Source organism: Misgurnus anguillicaudatus, chromosome 20, assembly GCF_027580225.2.
Source record: "Misgurnus anguillicaudatus chromosome 20, ASM2758022v2, whole genome shotgun sequence".
NCBI lineage: Eukaryota > Metazoa > Chordata > Actinopteri > Cypriniformes > Cobitidae > Misgurnus > Misgurnus anguillicaudatus.
The window spans coordinates 25276023-25294306 of NC_073356.2; the positions used below are offsets into that span (position 1 = coordinate 25276023).

The 18284-nt window shown below is 39.2% G+C and overlaps 2 protein-coding genes across 5 annotated transcripts in view; one reads left to right on the forward strand and one right to left on the reverse strand.

The window, feature by feature from the left end:
• Window positions 1-796: 796 nt before the first annotated feature.
• LOC129455202 (prolyl endopeptidase) lies at window positions 797-16671 on the reverse strand. 3 transcript variants are annotated; one of them, XM_073858363.1, is made up of 15 exons: window positions 16474-16671; window positions 16015-16089; window positions 11700-11833; window positions 11221-11351; window positions 7547-7756; window positions 7346-7467; window positions 7027-7132; window positions 6689-6880; window positions 6123-6328; window positions 4695-4790; window positions 4469-4605; window positions 4237-4331; window positions 2355-2486; window positions 1339-1495; window positions 797-1229 (listed from the first exon to the last, which is right to left on the reverse strand). In XM_073858363.1, exons 1-15 carry the CDS (start codon window positions 16513-16515, stop codon window positions 935-937), a joined length of 2130 nt encoding a protein of 709 aa, XP_073714464.1. In that variant the 5' UTR covers window positions 16516-16671; the 3' UTR covers window positions 797-934. The 3 variants fall into 3 exon arrangements, with proteins under 3 accessions (XP_073714464.1, XP_073714465.1, XP_073714466.1); XM_073858364.1 differs by lacking the exons at window positions 11221-11351; window positions 11700-11833; window positions 16015-16089; window positions 16474-16671 and adding an exon at window positions 8470-8617; XM_073858365.1 differs by lacking the exons at window positions 11221-11351; window positions 11700-11833; window positions 16015-16089; window positions 16474-16671 and adding an exon at window positions 8283-8301.
• The window catches only part of prdm1b (PR domain containing 1b, with ZNF domain), a 44750-nt gene continuing 38181 nt past the window's right edge, over window positions 11716-18284 (forward strand). For both annotated transcript variants that reach the window (XM_055219869.2, XM_055219870.2), the window contains exon 1: window positions 11716-11849. The gene's annotated coding sequence lies outside the window, so the exon portion shown is untranslated. The remainder of the gene's footprint in view (window positions 11850-18284) is intronic.

An 18284-nucleotide genomic window follows, 5' to 3' on the forward strand; every position in this document is an offset into this window, starting at 1 on the left:
ACAAGGATGCAGGAAGTATGGCAAGGGAGACCTAGTGTCTCGTTCCCTTCTTAGGGAACAACAGTTACATACGTAACCCGAGACGTTTTCATGTGTCAAACACAACTATGCAAAAAAGCATTTTGGTATGAATCAACATTCGCATACAGAAGATATAAGCATTTAAAGTGAAAAGTTTAGTGTGCTTAAAAAGTCTATACTACACAGGGACTGATTTGTTTTTTTTTGTTTTGTTTTTTTAGAAAACTTCTTGCATAAAATAGATTCAAGCCCTTCAATGAAATGCATCTATGTATGTATATTTTCAAAAACTTCCCAGGGCCTTGAATTTTCTCCCCCAGATTCACAAACTTTCAAGGATTTCAAGGACCCGTGGGAACCCTGCATATATTATGCAAAAATTAACGTTTGTATGCGATTAATCACGATTAATCTTTGCACAGCACTACTAAAAACCTAATTATATTTAAAATGTATGGCAAACTTTGTTAAAAATTGCTAAAATAGTTTATCTTAAATAATAATATGTATACAGGGATAGTACTTAAATCCACAGGGTCATGTTAATTTTTTATGAGCGGCCCCCTCTCCTCAAGGCCCAATTAAGAGGTCTATAAAGTTACCCTATAGGACCTATAGGACTCTAGAATGTGCCTAGTTGTCTCTCTTGACATGCCTCTGTATGTGTTATGCAGATAAATTCATGGAGCTGTTGTAGTCCTTTACTGCCCCTTAGTGCCTTTTTTGTGTATTACAATGCAATCCGCTTATTGCACAGCAAGTGGTCAAGCATACATTACTACTTAAAACAATAAATGTTTATTATGAGAACAATCAGTTTGAAAATGTTACTTTAAAGCACATTGTTTAAAAAAGTAAAATCAAGTTAAAGCTTTATAAATGATTACTGACCATCATAGACAAAAACTAACTCTCATTCTTTCCAGCTCAGGCCCAAGGTCTGAGCAATGAAGGAGAAGATGTGCGTGTCCTCCAGAATGGCTTTAGCGGTGGGTTTCCCAGCACCATGTCCGCTGCGAGTATCCACCCTGACCATCAATGGCTGAGTCTGGCTGGGACAGCGACCCACCCCGTACTGAAGAGTGGCCACGTACTTCAGAGTGTGGAGGGGAACCACGCGGTCATCGTGATCGGCCGTCAGCAGCAGCATAGCAGGGTACTGTAGGCCATCTCGAGGGCATTGAGGAAGATTATGGAGGGGGGAGTACCTGTGCAGATTTAAAACTTAAATGACCTTTTTAACCTATTCAGATGTCTAAATGCTATATAATTACACAAACTATAGTTGTCGGGAGATTAATGGTTAGGAAATCCTACTTTATGAGCCACTTAAACTGCTCGGGATCATCCGCACAGCCGTAGTCGGTGGTCCAGGCGTGACCGATGGTGAACTTGTGAAACTTGAGCATGTCCATGACTCCGACCTCAGCCACCGCACAGCCGAACAGCTCGGGCCGCTGGTTTACACACGCCGCTGGAGAAACACACATACAGCGTCACTTCGCGTTTACCGGACACACTGACTCACGCCTGTACTCGTATACTGTAAGTGAGAAATCTACTCATACACAATATATTCGACGTGACTCACATTTCTAAAGTCCTTTTCACAACACTTTGAACACCCACACACTAACTTGATGTAGACACACACTCACCAGTAAACCCACGACCGACCACACAAAAAATCCACCTAATCTTCCACATACATAATACTGTAGCTAGATTGACTCAATCCTGCCTCCCCTTTATGAATAATAAGACACAAATTAAAACCATGTTGGCGTTACTAGTCAGCGCGCTGGCCATCCAATCCATGTATCTCTACAAAAAAAGGTACAAAAGTTGTCACTGGGACAGTACCTTTTAAAAATGTCCTAATATGTATCATTTTGGTACAGATATGTACCTTTGAGGCACCAATATGCACCTTTTGGGTACAAAAGTGGACTTTTTGAAAAGGTACCTGTACTGACCCAGTGACAACGTTTGTACCTTCTTGTACCTTTTTCTGAGAATAAATTCAACATGCTGCTTAATAAGATTCAAAGCACATGGCTTTCCATGCACAGCTGCTTGTACGTATGCGAGACTTATGTGAACAGCTCGAAGCGTGAATGTCGATGTCACGTTTAGTCAACAGATGAGCCGGCTGTGAGTAACAGCAGACGGCATACACCATCAAAGGACGACGCACATCTGCGTGGCCGTACCTTGTCATTTAAATGTGATTTTAATTTAACCTGGCTAAGACTGAGTCTCATTGGCTGTGTTCTTCTTTAGCCGGAGAGGATCTTGTCTATCAGTCCTCCTCAGATCTCATATGCACATACCCACAAGCAGGCCACCGTTGGATGCTCCGTTGATGGCGATCCGGCTGGCGGTGGTGTATCCCTCCTGGATCAGGTACTCCGATGCACACTGGAAGTCGTCAAAGCAGTTCTGTTTATTGCCAAGGGTTCCACCTGACAACAAATGGAAATACACACTTAAAATCTGTCTCACTTCAGATACTTTGACAGCTGGGAGAGGACATGGTAGTTAGCAAAAAACAATGTCTTTAACTTTAAAAAACCCTCTGTATTTATTAATTTTGTTATAAAACCCCCAAAACACAATTCAGAATATACATTTTAAACAGTTACAGAACACCATTTCCCACCCCGGCCGACAAAATAAATAGATAAACTATGAATAAATAAATACATTTAAAAAAATCAAAAAACACTAACTTGGGCACAAAAAAGGGCACAAATTATGCCCATTTTTACAAGATGTGTTGTGTCTATTTTATTTTATTTTATTTTATTTTATTTTATTTTATTTTATTTTATTTTATTTTATTTTATTTTATTTTATTTTATTTTATTTTATTTTATTTTATTTTATTTTATTTTATTTTATTTAGAGGGTTTCCTTTAATTTCTGACCATGCTGTTTAACAAGTTCGCTTATTTGATCCCCAGGGGGCGCTCTATACCCATTCTAAAAACCCTGTGTAGTGCACAGTGTGCACTAGTTCCTTAAAAAAGTTCATGAAGATGCCGAATGAGTTTTTATGTGTGATCAGTACATATCTACAGATTAAACGCACTATCCAGTGAGAAATGTCAGATGAGTTACAACATCATAAATAGATACATTCGATTTTTAAGCATTTGTCAAATTTGTTAAAGTCAATCTGAGGCTTATTGTCATGAACTGCTCTGTACACCAATAACTAGGCATACTGTATTTATCATTATGTAAAGAAACAGTACAGACTATGGACAATATGGATACTTAGTAGGCATTAAAGGGACACTTCACTTTTTTTAAAAAAAATATGCTCATTTTCCAGCTCCCCTAAATAATTAAATATTTGATTTTAACCATTTTGGAATCCATACAGCTGATCTCCGGGACTTGCTGTACCACTTTTAGCATAGCTTAGCACAATCCATTAAATCTGATTAGACCATTAGCATCACGCTCAAAAATTAAACAAAGAGTTTTGATATTTTTCCAATTTAAAACTTGACTATTCTGTAGTTACATTGTGTACTAAAAAATAAAAAAAATAAAAGTTGCGATTTTCTAGGCCGAGGACTTTGCTGGCGTGACGTGGCTGCAGGAGGCGCAATGATATTACGCAGTGCATGAAAATAGTCTCCTCCTATTGAAAGTAACCAAGGAGTAATATCATTGCGCCTCCTGCAGCCATGTTACAGCAGCAAAGTCCTTGATTATTACGCCAGAATGAGAGTATAGTTCCTAGACATATCTGCCTAGAAAATTGCAACTTTTAATTTTCCATTAGTCTTAGTACACGATGTAACTACAGAAGAGTCAAATTTTAAATAGGAAACATATTTAAACCCTGTAGTTATTTTTGAGCGCGATGCTAATGGTCTAATCAGATTCAATGGATTATGCTAAGCTATGTTAAAAGTGGTACCGCCAGACCCGAAGATCGGCTGAATGGATTCCAAAACGGTAAAAATCAAATGTTTAACTCTAGGGGAGCTGGAAAATGAGCATATTTTCAAAAAAAAAATAAAGAGTGGATTGTCCCTTTAAGGTACTATGCACATTCTTTACAAGGTACTCATTTATTTACTTCCTGTTTCCATGGATTCGTATGGATGCTGGTGCAATGCTTTTTTAATCTAAACGAAGGAATCCCCATTAATATATCAAATGAATATATCTGAATAAAGCGAGGATCTGATGTACCTTTATGCCAAGTTTGTCCGTACTCTCCTCCCCCTCTGATGTTTGCTACAGCCAGGATGCCACCCAAGTGTCTTATAAAAAGCAGGTACGCAGTACTGCACATATAGAGAAAAAACAAACCGGTCAATCTTCATATTTCTCACTCTCACAAACGTTTTTCCTAAAAACTGCCTTTCCTTTTATCTTATTTATTTACACATAGGACGCACGCGATGGCCTGCTATATACTGACTTGTAGTATGGTTGAATAGAGTTCTCGAAGCCTCCATAACCATAGAGAAAGATGGGGTGAGAGCCATCTTTTTTAATGCCGCGTGCATGTACCAGGAACATTGGGATCTTTGTACCATCTTTGCTGGGGTAAAACACCTGCAACATACATAAATTGTAAAGGTTTTACTCCATCTGTGGCATGTTCAAGTCTTCTGGGACCCTTCGTATGCAGGATACAATCTGACCTGAGTCGTCTGGTAGTCGCCTGGTTGGATCCCTTTCACTTCCACCTGACGAAAGACTGTGGGCTCTGGGTTGGGCTGACTCAGGTCACAGTGGTAGATTATTCCTTAGGTATTAACAAAAAAAGGATTATAACACTTGTCAGGATCAAGTGCATGTTATTCCCACAGGCAATAGAAATGGCCACTATAGATATGGATATACTATAGATTTGATTAAAACAGTCTGCCGCAGTGGTGGCTGGTAACTTCTTTTTTCGAGGGCACTCGATGCGAAGTTCGTCATAACATGTATGTAGCCCATCATGTGTGTGGTTCGTAATTTCAAAATATGGGTTCTGCGCATCGAGTGATCTTATGTGCATCACGTGTTTTGTCAAAATAAGTGCCTGCTGCAGACGCGTGTAAAGGGTTTATGATAAAAGAGACGCTTGCGTTTGCCAGATACACGCATAATCTCATGTGTAATCAGAGTTTAGTATTAAGGGAGCGTTTTGCGTGTATTTTGTGAACGTCTCTTTTATCATAAATGGTTTTGATGCATGTGCAGCAGGCACTTATTTTGACAAAAACGTGATGCACATGGTTTACATGACGCAACAAACACACATTTTGAAAACACAAGTAACACACATGACACTCAGAACACTTGTTTTGAATTTGCGCCCCTCGGATGAGCAGTCACGAGCCGCCACTGGTCTGCAGTATTTTGAAAAAGTTATAAAACGGTCAGTTCTAGTTCTTGATTCTGATTGGTCAATAGCTATGTTTTATTTATGATATTATGACTGCTGCACTTAACAAAGAAAAACAAACATTTTGTTGCTGTTCACGGTAAGTCAGGGACGATTTTTTCAGCGGAATGATGACTTTTAGTGACTTTACTTCATGAAAGTTGTTTTATTATTTGTATTTTGTAGTATCCGTTTTATAAAAGCAATAACATACTCTAGGCTGGTGCTGTATTGCGAATAAGTCACGGCAGAAGGGGTTGCAGGAACTCAGCTGTGCATCATGCCTAACAACGCCCTTCAACCATGACCTATTCCACGGTCCACCACAGCCTCTCATGCTTCTTACTTAAAGTGAGCCATAGTCTAATATTTTTCTTCTACATGAATATAAGTGAATAAAGATAAATGAGATTAATTCTTTGGTAAATGAATGGGGTCTGGGCTTTTTGCAGGTCAGTCAAGGTCATCCAAAACCATTTACTGTAGTCTACATATGGATCTTATTTTACGCATGTTGATCGAAAAAATCCCTCTTACGATTGGAAGTTCAAACTGAAAGCACACAACTCTCCAGAAGGCCACACAACTCCAGTCTGCCCTCCCTGGAACCAAGGAAGCCCGGCCCAACCTGGATGTTTACATAGTTGTGGCTCTGTATCGCAATTTGCCATGAATGTTTTGCATGATCTGTTAGTTTGATTATTCCAGGCGTGGTGAAAGATGTGAATTTGTAGAAGAAATCCGGATGCTTCTTCTTGCAGCTCAGACCCACTACGGTGCCCACGTCTAATGGCAGATCCCGGATCAACTTCCCCGATTGCAGCTCATAGAGTTGTAAGATGTCCTTCACGTCATGCACATAATTCACCAGCAGGTAGTGCTGGTTTACACACTGCACAAAGCCTACAGAGAAGACCGAAACACTCTCTCAAGTTCTCTGTTTTGGTTTTTCAATGAAGATAAACTTATGATAATGTGGGGGAAGAGAAACTGCGTGTTTATAGACTTAAGACGGTTTCATCCACACTGTTCAGTACTTAGAAAACATGAGCTCACCATGATTCAAAAGTTTCAAAACGAAGCATACAGGAAAACGTGTATTGAGACTAAGCTTTCTGCAATCAATACTTACTTCTTAGTAGGCATAGACTACATGCAGAGGTCATAGGTTTTATCATCAGGGAAACATCCAGATATTTGTATTTATACAAGTAAAACCTCCTCCAGTCTTTTGTTTGTGTTTGTGGTGTGATGTTATCTTACCCAGAACATCTTTTTCATGCTGAGGGATGAGGGTTTTCCAGTGTGTTTGTTCTGGTTTCTTCAGATCTATGTTTATAAGGCAGTAGCGTGGAGCGTTCAGGTTGGTGCGTAAAGTGAAAACAGTGTCCTCGTTTGTGATGTAGGTGTATTGTGCTTCAAATGTGTCAACCAGCTTTACCCATGGCAGCAATCCTGAAATAACAACAGTAACTTGAACATCACTCAATGACAGTTCAACAGAAATTTAACTGGTCTATTTATAAACAATTATATGTAACTATTACTGTTTGTTTGTTTGTTTGTTTGTTATTAGGCCCCACCCATATTTGCACACTGACCTGTGATGCCATTGGGCAGCTGCTGCAGGTCGCAGTACCACAGGCGATTCACTGGCTCGCATCCCTCAGTGATTGACAGCACTGCGTACCTGCCATCATCAGAAACCTTAAGAGATGATGGGGAAAAGGAGAAGAGAAATAAAGGAAGAATGACGGGTTACAAAAAGAGAACAATGTTAAAATGGAGAACGATGCTTAATTTTAAGCACGAACAATTTTTTACATTTTGTATATTTCCTAATATAAAAAAAGGAGTAGACTCGAATTGCACAATGTTTTCTTTCAAAATAATGAGTTTGTACAAATATAGTCTTCTTACAGTAAGGCTACTGTGCCATTTTGGGTTGTCAGGAAATTCAGCCACCAGGATGTCTTCTGATTGGTCGGTGCCAATCGCATGGTAATAAAGTTTCTGATTCAGGTTTGTTGTGGTCTCAGTACCTAGAATAGACGTGACACAAAAACAAGTTGATGTTTAACAGAAACATTAAAACAGTACTGTATGCATGCATGAACATACCATCTGCTTTTCCATCTTGTCGAGGATAGCAATTGTAGAAGATGCCTTTGGCATCATGGGTCCAGGCCAGGCAGCTGAACTTCACCCTTTCCAGAACATCAGGCAGTTGGGTAAGATCATCAGCCTTCAGGAAGCGTACAGTCACCCAGTCAGAGCCTGCACTGCTTAGCCCATAAGCAAAATACTCACATTCCTCTGACAGGCGACCCACTGCAACGTACAGAGAGAGCAGATACAAACCATCAGCTGTGTTTTATTATTTTTTATGGCCAATAATTTGTCACACCACGAGCCATTTGCTACTCTATATGCTAATGCTAGTTAATGACATTAAAAGTTTTCACGGTAAATAGTTTGAATAGAGTTTGGCCGTTTTTCAATCCGAAGGCTGCAACCTCCAAAGGTCGCATTTGCAGGCTGCATACGTCATCAAGACTGTTTTATTTCAGAATATTAATAATTATGAAGTTGACTATTATTTTTAGTTAATCGAGAATTGTTGCAATATGCTTATGACTTGCGAATGTAATGCTCAGTTAACTTAAATAAACCAGACTTGTTTACGTACGCAGCCTGCATATGCGACCTCCGGTGCCTGCAGCCTTCGGATTGAAAAACGTCTTGCGCGCTGACGGAAGCAGTTTACATGTTTGCTCCTGTTGGGCTGATAGTCGCCAGAAGACTCTTTGTTATCATACATTTTATTACAAGGACATCGAAACAATCTTACACTTACTGTAATAATATTACAATGTATTACTTGCTCCAGGCATTTATGTGAGACAGCAGGTGAGAAACGTTCACGCCCTCACGCAGACACTCATACAGCCTGACTACAGATCATATGTATGCTCGTGAAAATAATGAATTTACTGGTGAAACTTTACAATTACATTTGGAATAATTAGGTTATCAAAACTTACTTTAATATTTGTAAACCTTGCGATTTATTTACGATGAAATGACAGTTTATCAGCGATCAAGGAATCGCGAAAAACTGCGCGTGAACGACCTTGAAGCGAAATGTAACGGAATGATTTTGACAGGTGAACTAGGATCAATTTAAACTAATTTAACTGTCGATTACAGCTTTGTTTTCATTCACATCAAAAATAAAATACTCTTAATAAGTCTATTAGAAGAAGAGTCATGTATAGGTCTATTAGAAGAAGAGTCATGTTAATTTCGTTATACAAAAATATGTCTTTGAATTCAAAATATTAATGCTTTATTATAGACCGCTTCAAAGTAAACAGAAATGACGTAAATTGCTATACTAGGTTATGATTTAATTTATTCTGATGCATTCAATGTCCCTAAAGTATTAGGGGAGAGTGGGGTAAAGTGAGACATTTTTTACATTTGCTCCCCTCTAAGCGAGCTAAAATGATATATCAGTAAAATTTACACATTTCCCAGTAATTCAGGATGTTTCCTAGCTATGGAAATTACCAGAATGTATTCAGGACGAAGAGCAGTGAAAATATTATTGTTTTAAAAAAAGTGGTCTTGTGTCTCACTTTACCCCAGCTTAGGGGTAAACTGAGACAGACCAGAAAAATCAAGGGGGTAAAGTGAACCAGCTCGGGGTAAACTGATCCACTTACTTTTTCCACTCTGAAACTACCATAACAGCACATATTGTAACAGATAAAAATCCTGACGGCTAGCTTGACAACCACACATTCCAGAACTAATGTTGGACTAGTAAAGGAATCAAGGGGATGGGTCAATTAAGAACATAATTTTTCTAAACACTTGAAAGTACAGTAACTCTGAACCAAAATCAAATACAACATAATATAATTCAAAAGTTATATTTTTTGGCCAGTTTTTGCCTTTATTTAACAGTGAGTTTTGGAGAGGACAGGAAAGGACAGGGAGGAGAGAAGGGTATTGGATCGGCAAATGACCACGAGCCGGGAATCGAACTCGGGTCCCAGAAAGTGTGAAAGCACCACATGTCGGAGCGCTGCCCACTACACCATTGGCTTCGACAATTCAAATTTTTTTAATTAACATTCAAATGACATATAGAACCAGTTAGATTAGAACGCAGTCTGGGGGTCAGAACAAAGTACCCTTAGAGCCAGCTAGTGTTTGCGGGTCAGCGCAAAAGACAATCAGAACCATCTATCAATATTTCTATCCCTTGCAGCTGCTCTTACTGTGGGTTCACACTAGACGTGAGTTCGGCGATTTGTGCAAGTGGATTGCGTTCAGGGTTAGTGCGGGGACGCGATCGGGCGCGTCCTCGCCTGGGGCGATGCGAATGACGCCATATGAGCGGAGCATTTGCCGCGAAAACACGCACTATTCACCTCAAACATGTCTCCGCCCAAGTTGAAAATATTTATCTCGAGCGAAAAGTTTGCATGACACAATGTTAAATCCCGTGAGTAATCTAGAGGGAGTAATGCTACGTACACACCAAATGCAGGGCATCGCGTTGCTCGATCTGGATTGCTCGCAGGATTTAACATTGTGTAATGCGAATTTTTCGCTCAAGTTGAATATTTTCAATTTGGGCGAGGGCGTGTTTGCGGCGAATAGCGCGTGTTTTCGTGGCAAACGCGCCGCCCGTGTCACGTCATTCGCATCGCCACACGCGAGGACGTGTCTGGTTGCGTCTTTGCATTGACTTTGTATGTGGTTTACTTGCGCAGGTTGTTGAACTTGTGTCTGGTGTGAACCAACAGTACCATGATGTCTCGCGTTTGGAGTGTACGTAGCATTAGAGACTTCTTTCCTTCCTTGACCTAAGCGGCTGCACTCTCCATCTCCTCAAGGGGTGTTTTTCCCCAGGCTGTCTTCCTGGTGTATTGACTACGCATAATGGTTTTTCTGCAATGTTTATGACATTAAAACTAAAACATATTTTAATGTAATATTACATTAAAATATGTTTTAGACTAAACTGATCTTGTGCCTCATGTCTCACTTTACCCCACAGCATTTGTCTCACTTTACCCCACCGCCACATTTTGGAAAAAAACTCTCTCTCTTGGAAAATCAGGCTTATCTTCAGCTAACATCAACACAAGGTTTTATATGTTGGTAGTTCATAAACATGTGTGATATAAGTTTTTCTACCTGAATCAATTTGCTTTGGCACAACAGTTGATTAAGTTGACAGCAAGAAAATTTACTTTTACAAGCAAAAAATATATTTTTGTGAAAAAAACATGCTAACCATAGCATCATGAGGTCCTGTCCTTCATGGCCAAGGGGAAATTTGAGGGGCTTAAAAACATAATAGTCATATGAACACAAATGTGTTCCGTTGCCTAGATACAGGGGGTGTTTCACTTTACCCGATGTCTCACTTTACCCCACTCTCCCCTACTGTTAATTTACACTCGAAAAGGAAAATACCATAACTCGGTTGCAAGTCTTTGACTGACAGAAGAAAAGAGATAGCATAGAGATCTCCCAATGTGAAATCCCAATGTGTGCAAAGGCAAACAGTGCCCTCAGGGCTGACGGTTATCTTCAAAATCAAGCCATCAATAAACTTAACCAATAGCTTCTCCAGGAAATAGTCGACAAGGGAAAGTAATAAGGTTTCCCATATATGCAAATTATAGCTGTGTTATTTCCTACATAGAAAACCTTTTACTGGTACACAACTGCAGTAAAAGTATTTAACCAAAAAAGTTGCTTATTCAACTTACTCTTGAGAGCCACAGTCCCATCCTCTGACAGAGTGTTTGGATCAAAAAATACAGATGCAGGGCTGTTTAAAGAGTCTTGCACATACAGCACATCCTGATTCTGCAAACCCTTGTTGTGGAAATAGAAATATCTAGAAAAGAAGAAAAATAAATTTATTTTATTCATTCTTTAAAGAAGATAAAAGTAATGGTATTCTTTAAATGCTAATTGTTATTATATATGGGGCAATAATACCGTATAAACAAAAGTATGTTCATTTGGATAAAGCACCATATTTAGACTTCATATGGCATTGCAGATAAATAATACTGGTATACAATGTTATCAACAGGCTTAGATCATTATTTCTTTTGACCCATGTTAGGTCATTCCTTTCTTCTTCTTCTTTTCAGTTAAATGATTGCACATCACTTCAGTGTGAATGTTTTGTGCTCGCTGCAGTGGGCCTGTGCTGTGTTTGGTGTGGTTTGATCACTACCTCTTTCCTCTCTTGTAGGGGCAGCTGTATTTAGGGTAGTTGTACAGCTCCGTGAGGCGCTGGTGAAACTGCTCTTTGACTGCACACTGTTCCAGGAACGGCATGGTCAACTTGTTCTGCTCTTCAACAAAACTCTGCAGAGTGGGTGAGGTACAGTGTTAAACTGGCAGATTGTTGTCATGCACACACACAGAACTTGTTTATATGTACATTTACCGACATGTTTCTTAGATTCAGTGATGTGGGCACGGGCGGGGACAAGGAAACTAAACAGGGTGAGCCTAAAAATATCAATGGTGGTACAGAATGTTTACTCTTATCTGATAAGGGTAAAAATCGTTATAGCCCACAGTAACAATACTAAAGAGTTTAACTGGCAAATCAGCATCCGTGCTTATACTGTAGTTGTCCCTGTGACATCAGTATGAAGTGTACTGAAATGCATATAGGTTAGTGCACCAAGGTATGATTCAGAATTAATTTCTCTGGTGCTAAATTGCGATTAAACCTATTTTTTTATGCTTGACAAGCATTCTTCTTATTAAAAACTTGTTAACTGGCACTGTCCTGTGAGCGGGAGTCGGGACACCTGAGTTTACTTCACTGTTTTGCATGTAAATTTTTATCTATAACGACAAGCTATTTATTGTTGGAAAGGTCTTAGAATGTAGTTTTTATATCATATTTTAAAACCTTTTAGCTGTAATAATAATGCAGTGACCGTAATTTATTAATTTGTGACAAGAGTATGCAGCAAACCTCACGGCTAACCAACCCAAACCTCAACCACAAACATTATTTTTATCTATTACAATACATTTAAACTGCGATAACAACTTTTTTAATTTAAAGGACAAGTTCGGTATTTTACACTTAAAGCCCTGTTTTCAGACAATTATGTAAAAAACTTTAAAGTGTTTTCTTTAAAACAAGGCCAAATAATAACAGAATTTTATTAATTTGAATGTTTTAGTAATCTCCTTTTCAATCCCCCCTCGACTGGGCCAATACTATTAGAAACCAGTACCATCATTGTTGGGTGTTTTTGTTTCAACTCCCACCTCTACAATGGGTTTATATAGGTGCACTGGAAAAATCCTTCCTAAAATGCATTAAACTTTTGTTTACAAAGACGTGAAACTCACCGAGTGGTCAGGGGTGTTCACTGATATGCTCACACAAAAATCACTGCAAAAGATGCTTTCCAACAGGTTTTATCGTAGTCTTTTAATATTTTCACTTCCAGACAATTATGTAAAAAACTTTAAAGTGTTTTCTTTAAAACAAGGCCAAATAATGACAGAATTTTATTAATTTGAATGTTTTAGTAATCTCCTTTTCAATCCCCCCTCGACTGGGCCAATACTATTAGAAACCAGTACCATCAGTATTAGTGTTGCTCCGAGATTTTGGAGAATTTGCATGTTTGTATTTTTAAGGTAAAATTTGCATGCAGTTGTAAACAAACAAAACACATGGCCCTGCGTCTCATCTTACACTTTTTAAAAATCAAGGTGCTACATGATGCTATAGAACAGGGTTCTCCAACTCTGCTCCTTGTGAGCTACCGTCCTGCAGACTTCAGCTGAAACCCCAAACAAACACAGGTGAACCAACTAATCAAGGTGTTCAGGGTTCCTTGACAATTACAAACAGGTGTGTTGGAGCTGGGTTGGACCTGAAGTCTGCAGGATGGTAGCTCACCTGGAGCAGGGTTGGAGACACCTGCTGTAAGAACCATTTTTCGCTGTTAGGTTCCATAAAGAACTTTTCTTTCACAAAAGTGCATTTGAGAATTTTTGGTTCTCCAAAGAACTGTTTAAGGCAAAAGAACCATTTCTTTATTACCTTTTAGTAGAGTGCTGCAAGGTTGGCGTATTTTGTCCGGAAGTTGGCGGGACACTGGTTCCCTCGCCAAAAAGCACATTCATTTTTCCCATAGACTTTGGGATTATCACAAAAAATAAGCTCTGTGTTTACTAAAAGATTATAAAACTTTAACATTTTGTCCAACAAGATAATCTTCACATTTGAATACAACTTTTATGCATTTTAAAGTCTAAACTAGAAATGAAAAGCTTACCTTATGCCACAAGCAAACTACACCACGGTCTCTGGACATCAACGTCATCACTACCAAGCTTCAGACAGCCCATTCAAACTTAATTAAACCCATTTAAAAACATTTTCCCTGATAAGGAACTACTTTGAGGATGAATGTTTGTTGGGAATTTTGCCCATTGTTTGTGCATTGTTTTTGAGATCTTCGTACGTGATGATGTTCAAAGTCCCTGTCTGTAGTCTCATGTATCAACTTGCTAGCAACCACCCTTTTGAGGACATGTTAAAGCTTTAAAATCATGAGTGGGGGGTATTACAGGTGCGTTTTATGTTGTAGAATAAAACCTGAAAATACCTTAGGCTTGTGTTTAATTTTGGGCATTTAACCAAAATCCCATTCAGAAAACCCATTGACTTCAGGACTATAGAACTGGAAGTGCTTAAAAGTTAACCTGCTTCCGGGTTTTACCTACAAAAATATGTAATCCCTGCGGCCTTTTATTGCCGCTTTTCCATTGCATAGTCTCCCACGGTTTGGTTTGGGTAAGGTCGGGTCAGCTCACCTCACTTTGGCTTGGTTAGCTTTTCCATCGAGTTTAATAACACTTCGGAGTGGGAGGGATTATAGGCGTGACGTTATATTTGCGCTGCCTACTGCTGAGACATCGTGTTAGAGCGTCATTGTACATTCCCATACATTCATTTATTTCCGCCACAAAATTAAAATTGACCACCACAAATAGATGTTTTCACATCACGTTTATCACTACCTCTGTCTCACATGACAGTTTCTGAACAAACACCCATGGCGTCGGTCGACGCGCTTCGCTGAGCCTCGTTTAAGTTCATTTAAGCATATAGGCGGATGAGCGCATCGCGAATGTGCCGCCACAAACTGTTATGGTGTTTCTGATTCACAACCTGTGGATGTTTTTCTTCGCTAAAGGGAGTTTGGGAACTTATAGCAGAGCACAGATGACAACATGTTTGCTCGAGACAGCGCAAGCTAGCATAAAGGTAAAGCTATTCTTTACATTATATCGATGACGCAGGTAGTGACGATTCTCTCTGACCAATCAGTGATCTACAATGTTTTCGCATCACGTTTTGGTATCAGCTCGGGTCGCTTGGAACCCCAACTGAGGTGGTACTAAAAAAAGTATCACAAAGTGAAAAAGCCCCCAAAAAGTTCTATGCAATGGAAAAGCACCATTATAGTCCTCCTCTTTAACCCTGGAGAACCCAAGAACCCTTCTAATAGCATCAATTAACATTGGCCAAATTTGACCCGTGGGTTCTCCAGGGTTAAACAACCTCATGTGCAACAGAAAGATTCTGTGGATGGTAAAGTTTCTTCATGGAACCATACAGCCCAACAAAGGCCGTTTTTGGGATCTTTATTTTTACAAGACTTTTTTAAGATGTCAAATAAATCTTTGGTGTCCCCAGAGCACATATGTGAGGTTTTAGCTCTAAACACCATATAAATAATTTATTATAGCATGTGTGCAAAAATATGTCGTTTTGGGTGTGTCCTTTAAAAAGCAAATGAGCTGATAAAATTCAAACACTGATCACAATGATGGTGATTTGTTGCAATTAAAACTCAATTGTGCTTTTCTCTGCACTAAATGGCAGTGCTGTGGTTGGATAGTGCAGATTAAGGGGTGGTATTATTATAATAAGAGCTCCTTATGACATCATAAGGAGAGCCAATTTTCAACTACCTATTTTTGCATGTGCTTGTAGAGGATGGTTTACCAAAACTAAGTTACTGGGTTGATCTTTTTCACATTTTCTAGGTTGATAGAAGCACTGGGGACCCAATCATAGCACTTAAACATGGAAAAAGTCAGATTTTCATGCCATGGCCCATTTAATATTGTGTTTACGAGAAAAAAGGCATTAAGCAATGACTTATTTCATTTGATAAAAAAAGACCTGGAAGGGAGGTAGAGTGACGTAATCGAAATCGTATTGGGAACAGCAGAAGTCAATAAGAGGTCAGAGAAGTGGCCTGTCAGATCATGCACTCGTTCCAACATGAACGCTGGTGCTTATGTTTGATTTACCCAAGTTTGTACTCCACTCATGTAATTTCCCAAACCAGTCACCACCACCCTCCTATCATTTCATGCCAGATTACCGTACCAGTATCCTGTCCCATTGATGCCAAAAGCCCATAAATTAAGAATTGGTCACAGGAATAAAATGTACATTTGGTGTAGTGTACTGTATCAAAGGTGCAGGTCACCTTGGTCTCTTCACTGTCAGGGTCCTCAAGCCAGTGGTATGGATCTGGGACCTTTACTCCATTATAATCATCCACCTTCAAAACAAGACACCGCAGTTAGGTTCATTTTCACTTTGATATTGGAAACACCTTAAAATGTTGACAGGAATCGTCAGTCAACACAAGGACTTGCGTAAAGTTGCATACTTTATATTTCTGGCCTCGAGGCATGGCTGCAATGTGTTGAAACATATGCAGACAGCTATCATATGCTAACCCTAATGTCTGACACAAAACCACTGAGCTTCAAAACAGACATATATTTTAAAACCCAACACCTCGCATGACAAATGGTAAATGCTTGCTCATGTGTTCCAGGAAGGATTGGTATTTATTTGTATATTGTTTCATGTGTGTTTTAAAGAAAGAGGAAGACGAGGTAAATGAATGGATGAGACCATATGTGAAAGAACCACTAACCTTACTGTCATCTCTCCGTGCTTCTGGGTATTTGAAAGCCATGTTCGTGCTGTGTTTTGTGAGTTTCTGTGTAAAAAGGGTGTATTTGTGTATGCTTTTCTCCGTATGTTTTATGCCTGAGTGAGTCAGCTCTGAAAAGTGAAAGTGAAATCAAACACGTCTCTCTCTCGCTCTCTCTCTCTCTCTTGCGCTCTCTCTCTCTCGCAATCTCTCGCTTGTTTTCTCTCTCTTTTGATACACAATCAGGCAGCTCTGCATACAGGAAATGATTTCACACCGGATTGGTCAAGCCAAAGTGGGTGTAGCTAGAAAACTGATACTATGCGCTATGCTACTTCTGTCTTGAGAGGGTTTTTTGTTACTATTTTAAGCTTTGATTATTAAAGATACACTCGTTCCTTATAAAAAAATGTGTACTCACATAAGCCCACAGTTTACAGTTTAATTCTGAATAGAGCTGGGCTGCCAAAAGATCACAATACAGGTCAAACGCCGCTCACTTTGTCTCTAATATTTGTCTCTAATTATATTACATATAATTAATTGTTTCAAAGCAGCTTTACATTAATAAATGCAGGAGAAACAGAAAAATTGGTGGAAAACATAAGCATAAGCAGCAGAGCACAGCGGTACAAGTAAGTAGTAACCATAATAATAAGTAATAATTTTCACATGATGTTGCATAACAACTGCCATATTGCCCACTACAACACAATACTATACAGTAACCCTTTACAGCATTGTTTTCTTAAACATAAGTTAATGCATTGGCTAACATGTACTAGTCTTAAGGGGGTCGCACACCGGCTGCGCAGCTCAGCGTCGTGTCACGTCTAGGACAACTCGGAGATTTCGTAAACCGGAAATGCACATTAAATAGCGCGAGCTTCAAAATGCAACATATACGTTAGCAGCCAATGTTAATCGTTAATGATTTGGGACATATATGATGTTAAACTATGTGAGTGGTGCTCTGTGGCGCGACAGGGATTTGAGCAACTTCCTATAGTCACAGCTGGGCGGCGCGGACAGGCGCCACTTGGCGGCGCCAGTGTGCGTATACTCATAGAAAACGATGTGTTCGATTTTTTTAGAACGGCGCTGAGCTGCGCGGCTGGTGTGCAATCCCCTTAACAATGAACAAAATGTTTACATTAGCTATTAATGTTACTTCAATATTAATAGTTCATATTAATTATTTAATTTATATTAGCTTTACAGTAAAAAAAAGACTTTAGGCCCACCATTCATCAACTTTGTCTCCAGTTTTGTAACTCTATTAAAGGGACATACCACTTTTTTTTAAAATATGCTAATTTTCCAGCTCCCCTAGAGTTAAACATTTGATTCTTAACATTTTGGAATCCATTCAGCTGATTTCCGGGGGACTGGCATTACCATTTTTAGCATAGCTTATCACAATCCATTGAATCTGATCAGACCATTAGCATTGAGCTAAAAATAACCAAAGAGTTTTGATATTTTTCCTATTTAAAACTTGACTCTTCTGTAGTTACATTGGCCCTCATTTATTATTCTTGCGTAGAAACAGGCGTATATGTTGGCGTAAGATTATGCTTGCACTCCTCTCACCGCCTGATTTATGAAACTGTGTGTACCGTTGATATTCAGGTGTACGCAATATCTGCCCTTCATAAATGCCGCGGCCGAAAACGATCGTCATTAGAATAACAAGCCCATATAAATTCAAGTCTCCGCCTCCCCCACACCCTCATTTTACGCCATTGACACACGAAAGACGGCAAAGAAGAGAATCCGGGGAAGTGAAAAGAAACAAAATTGTTTTATTT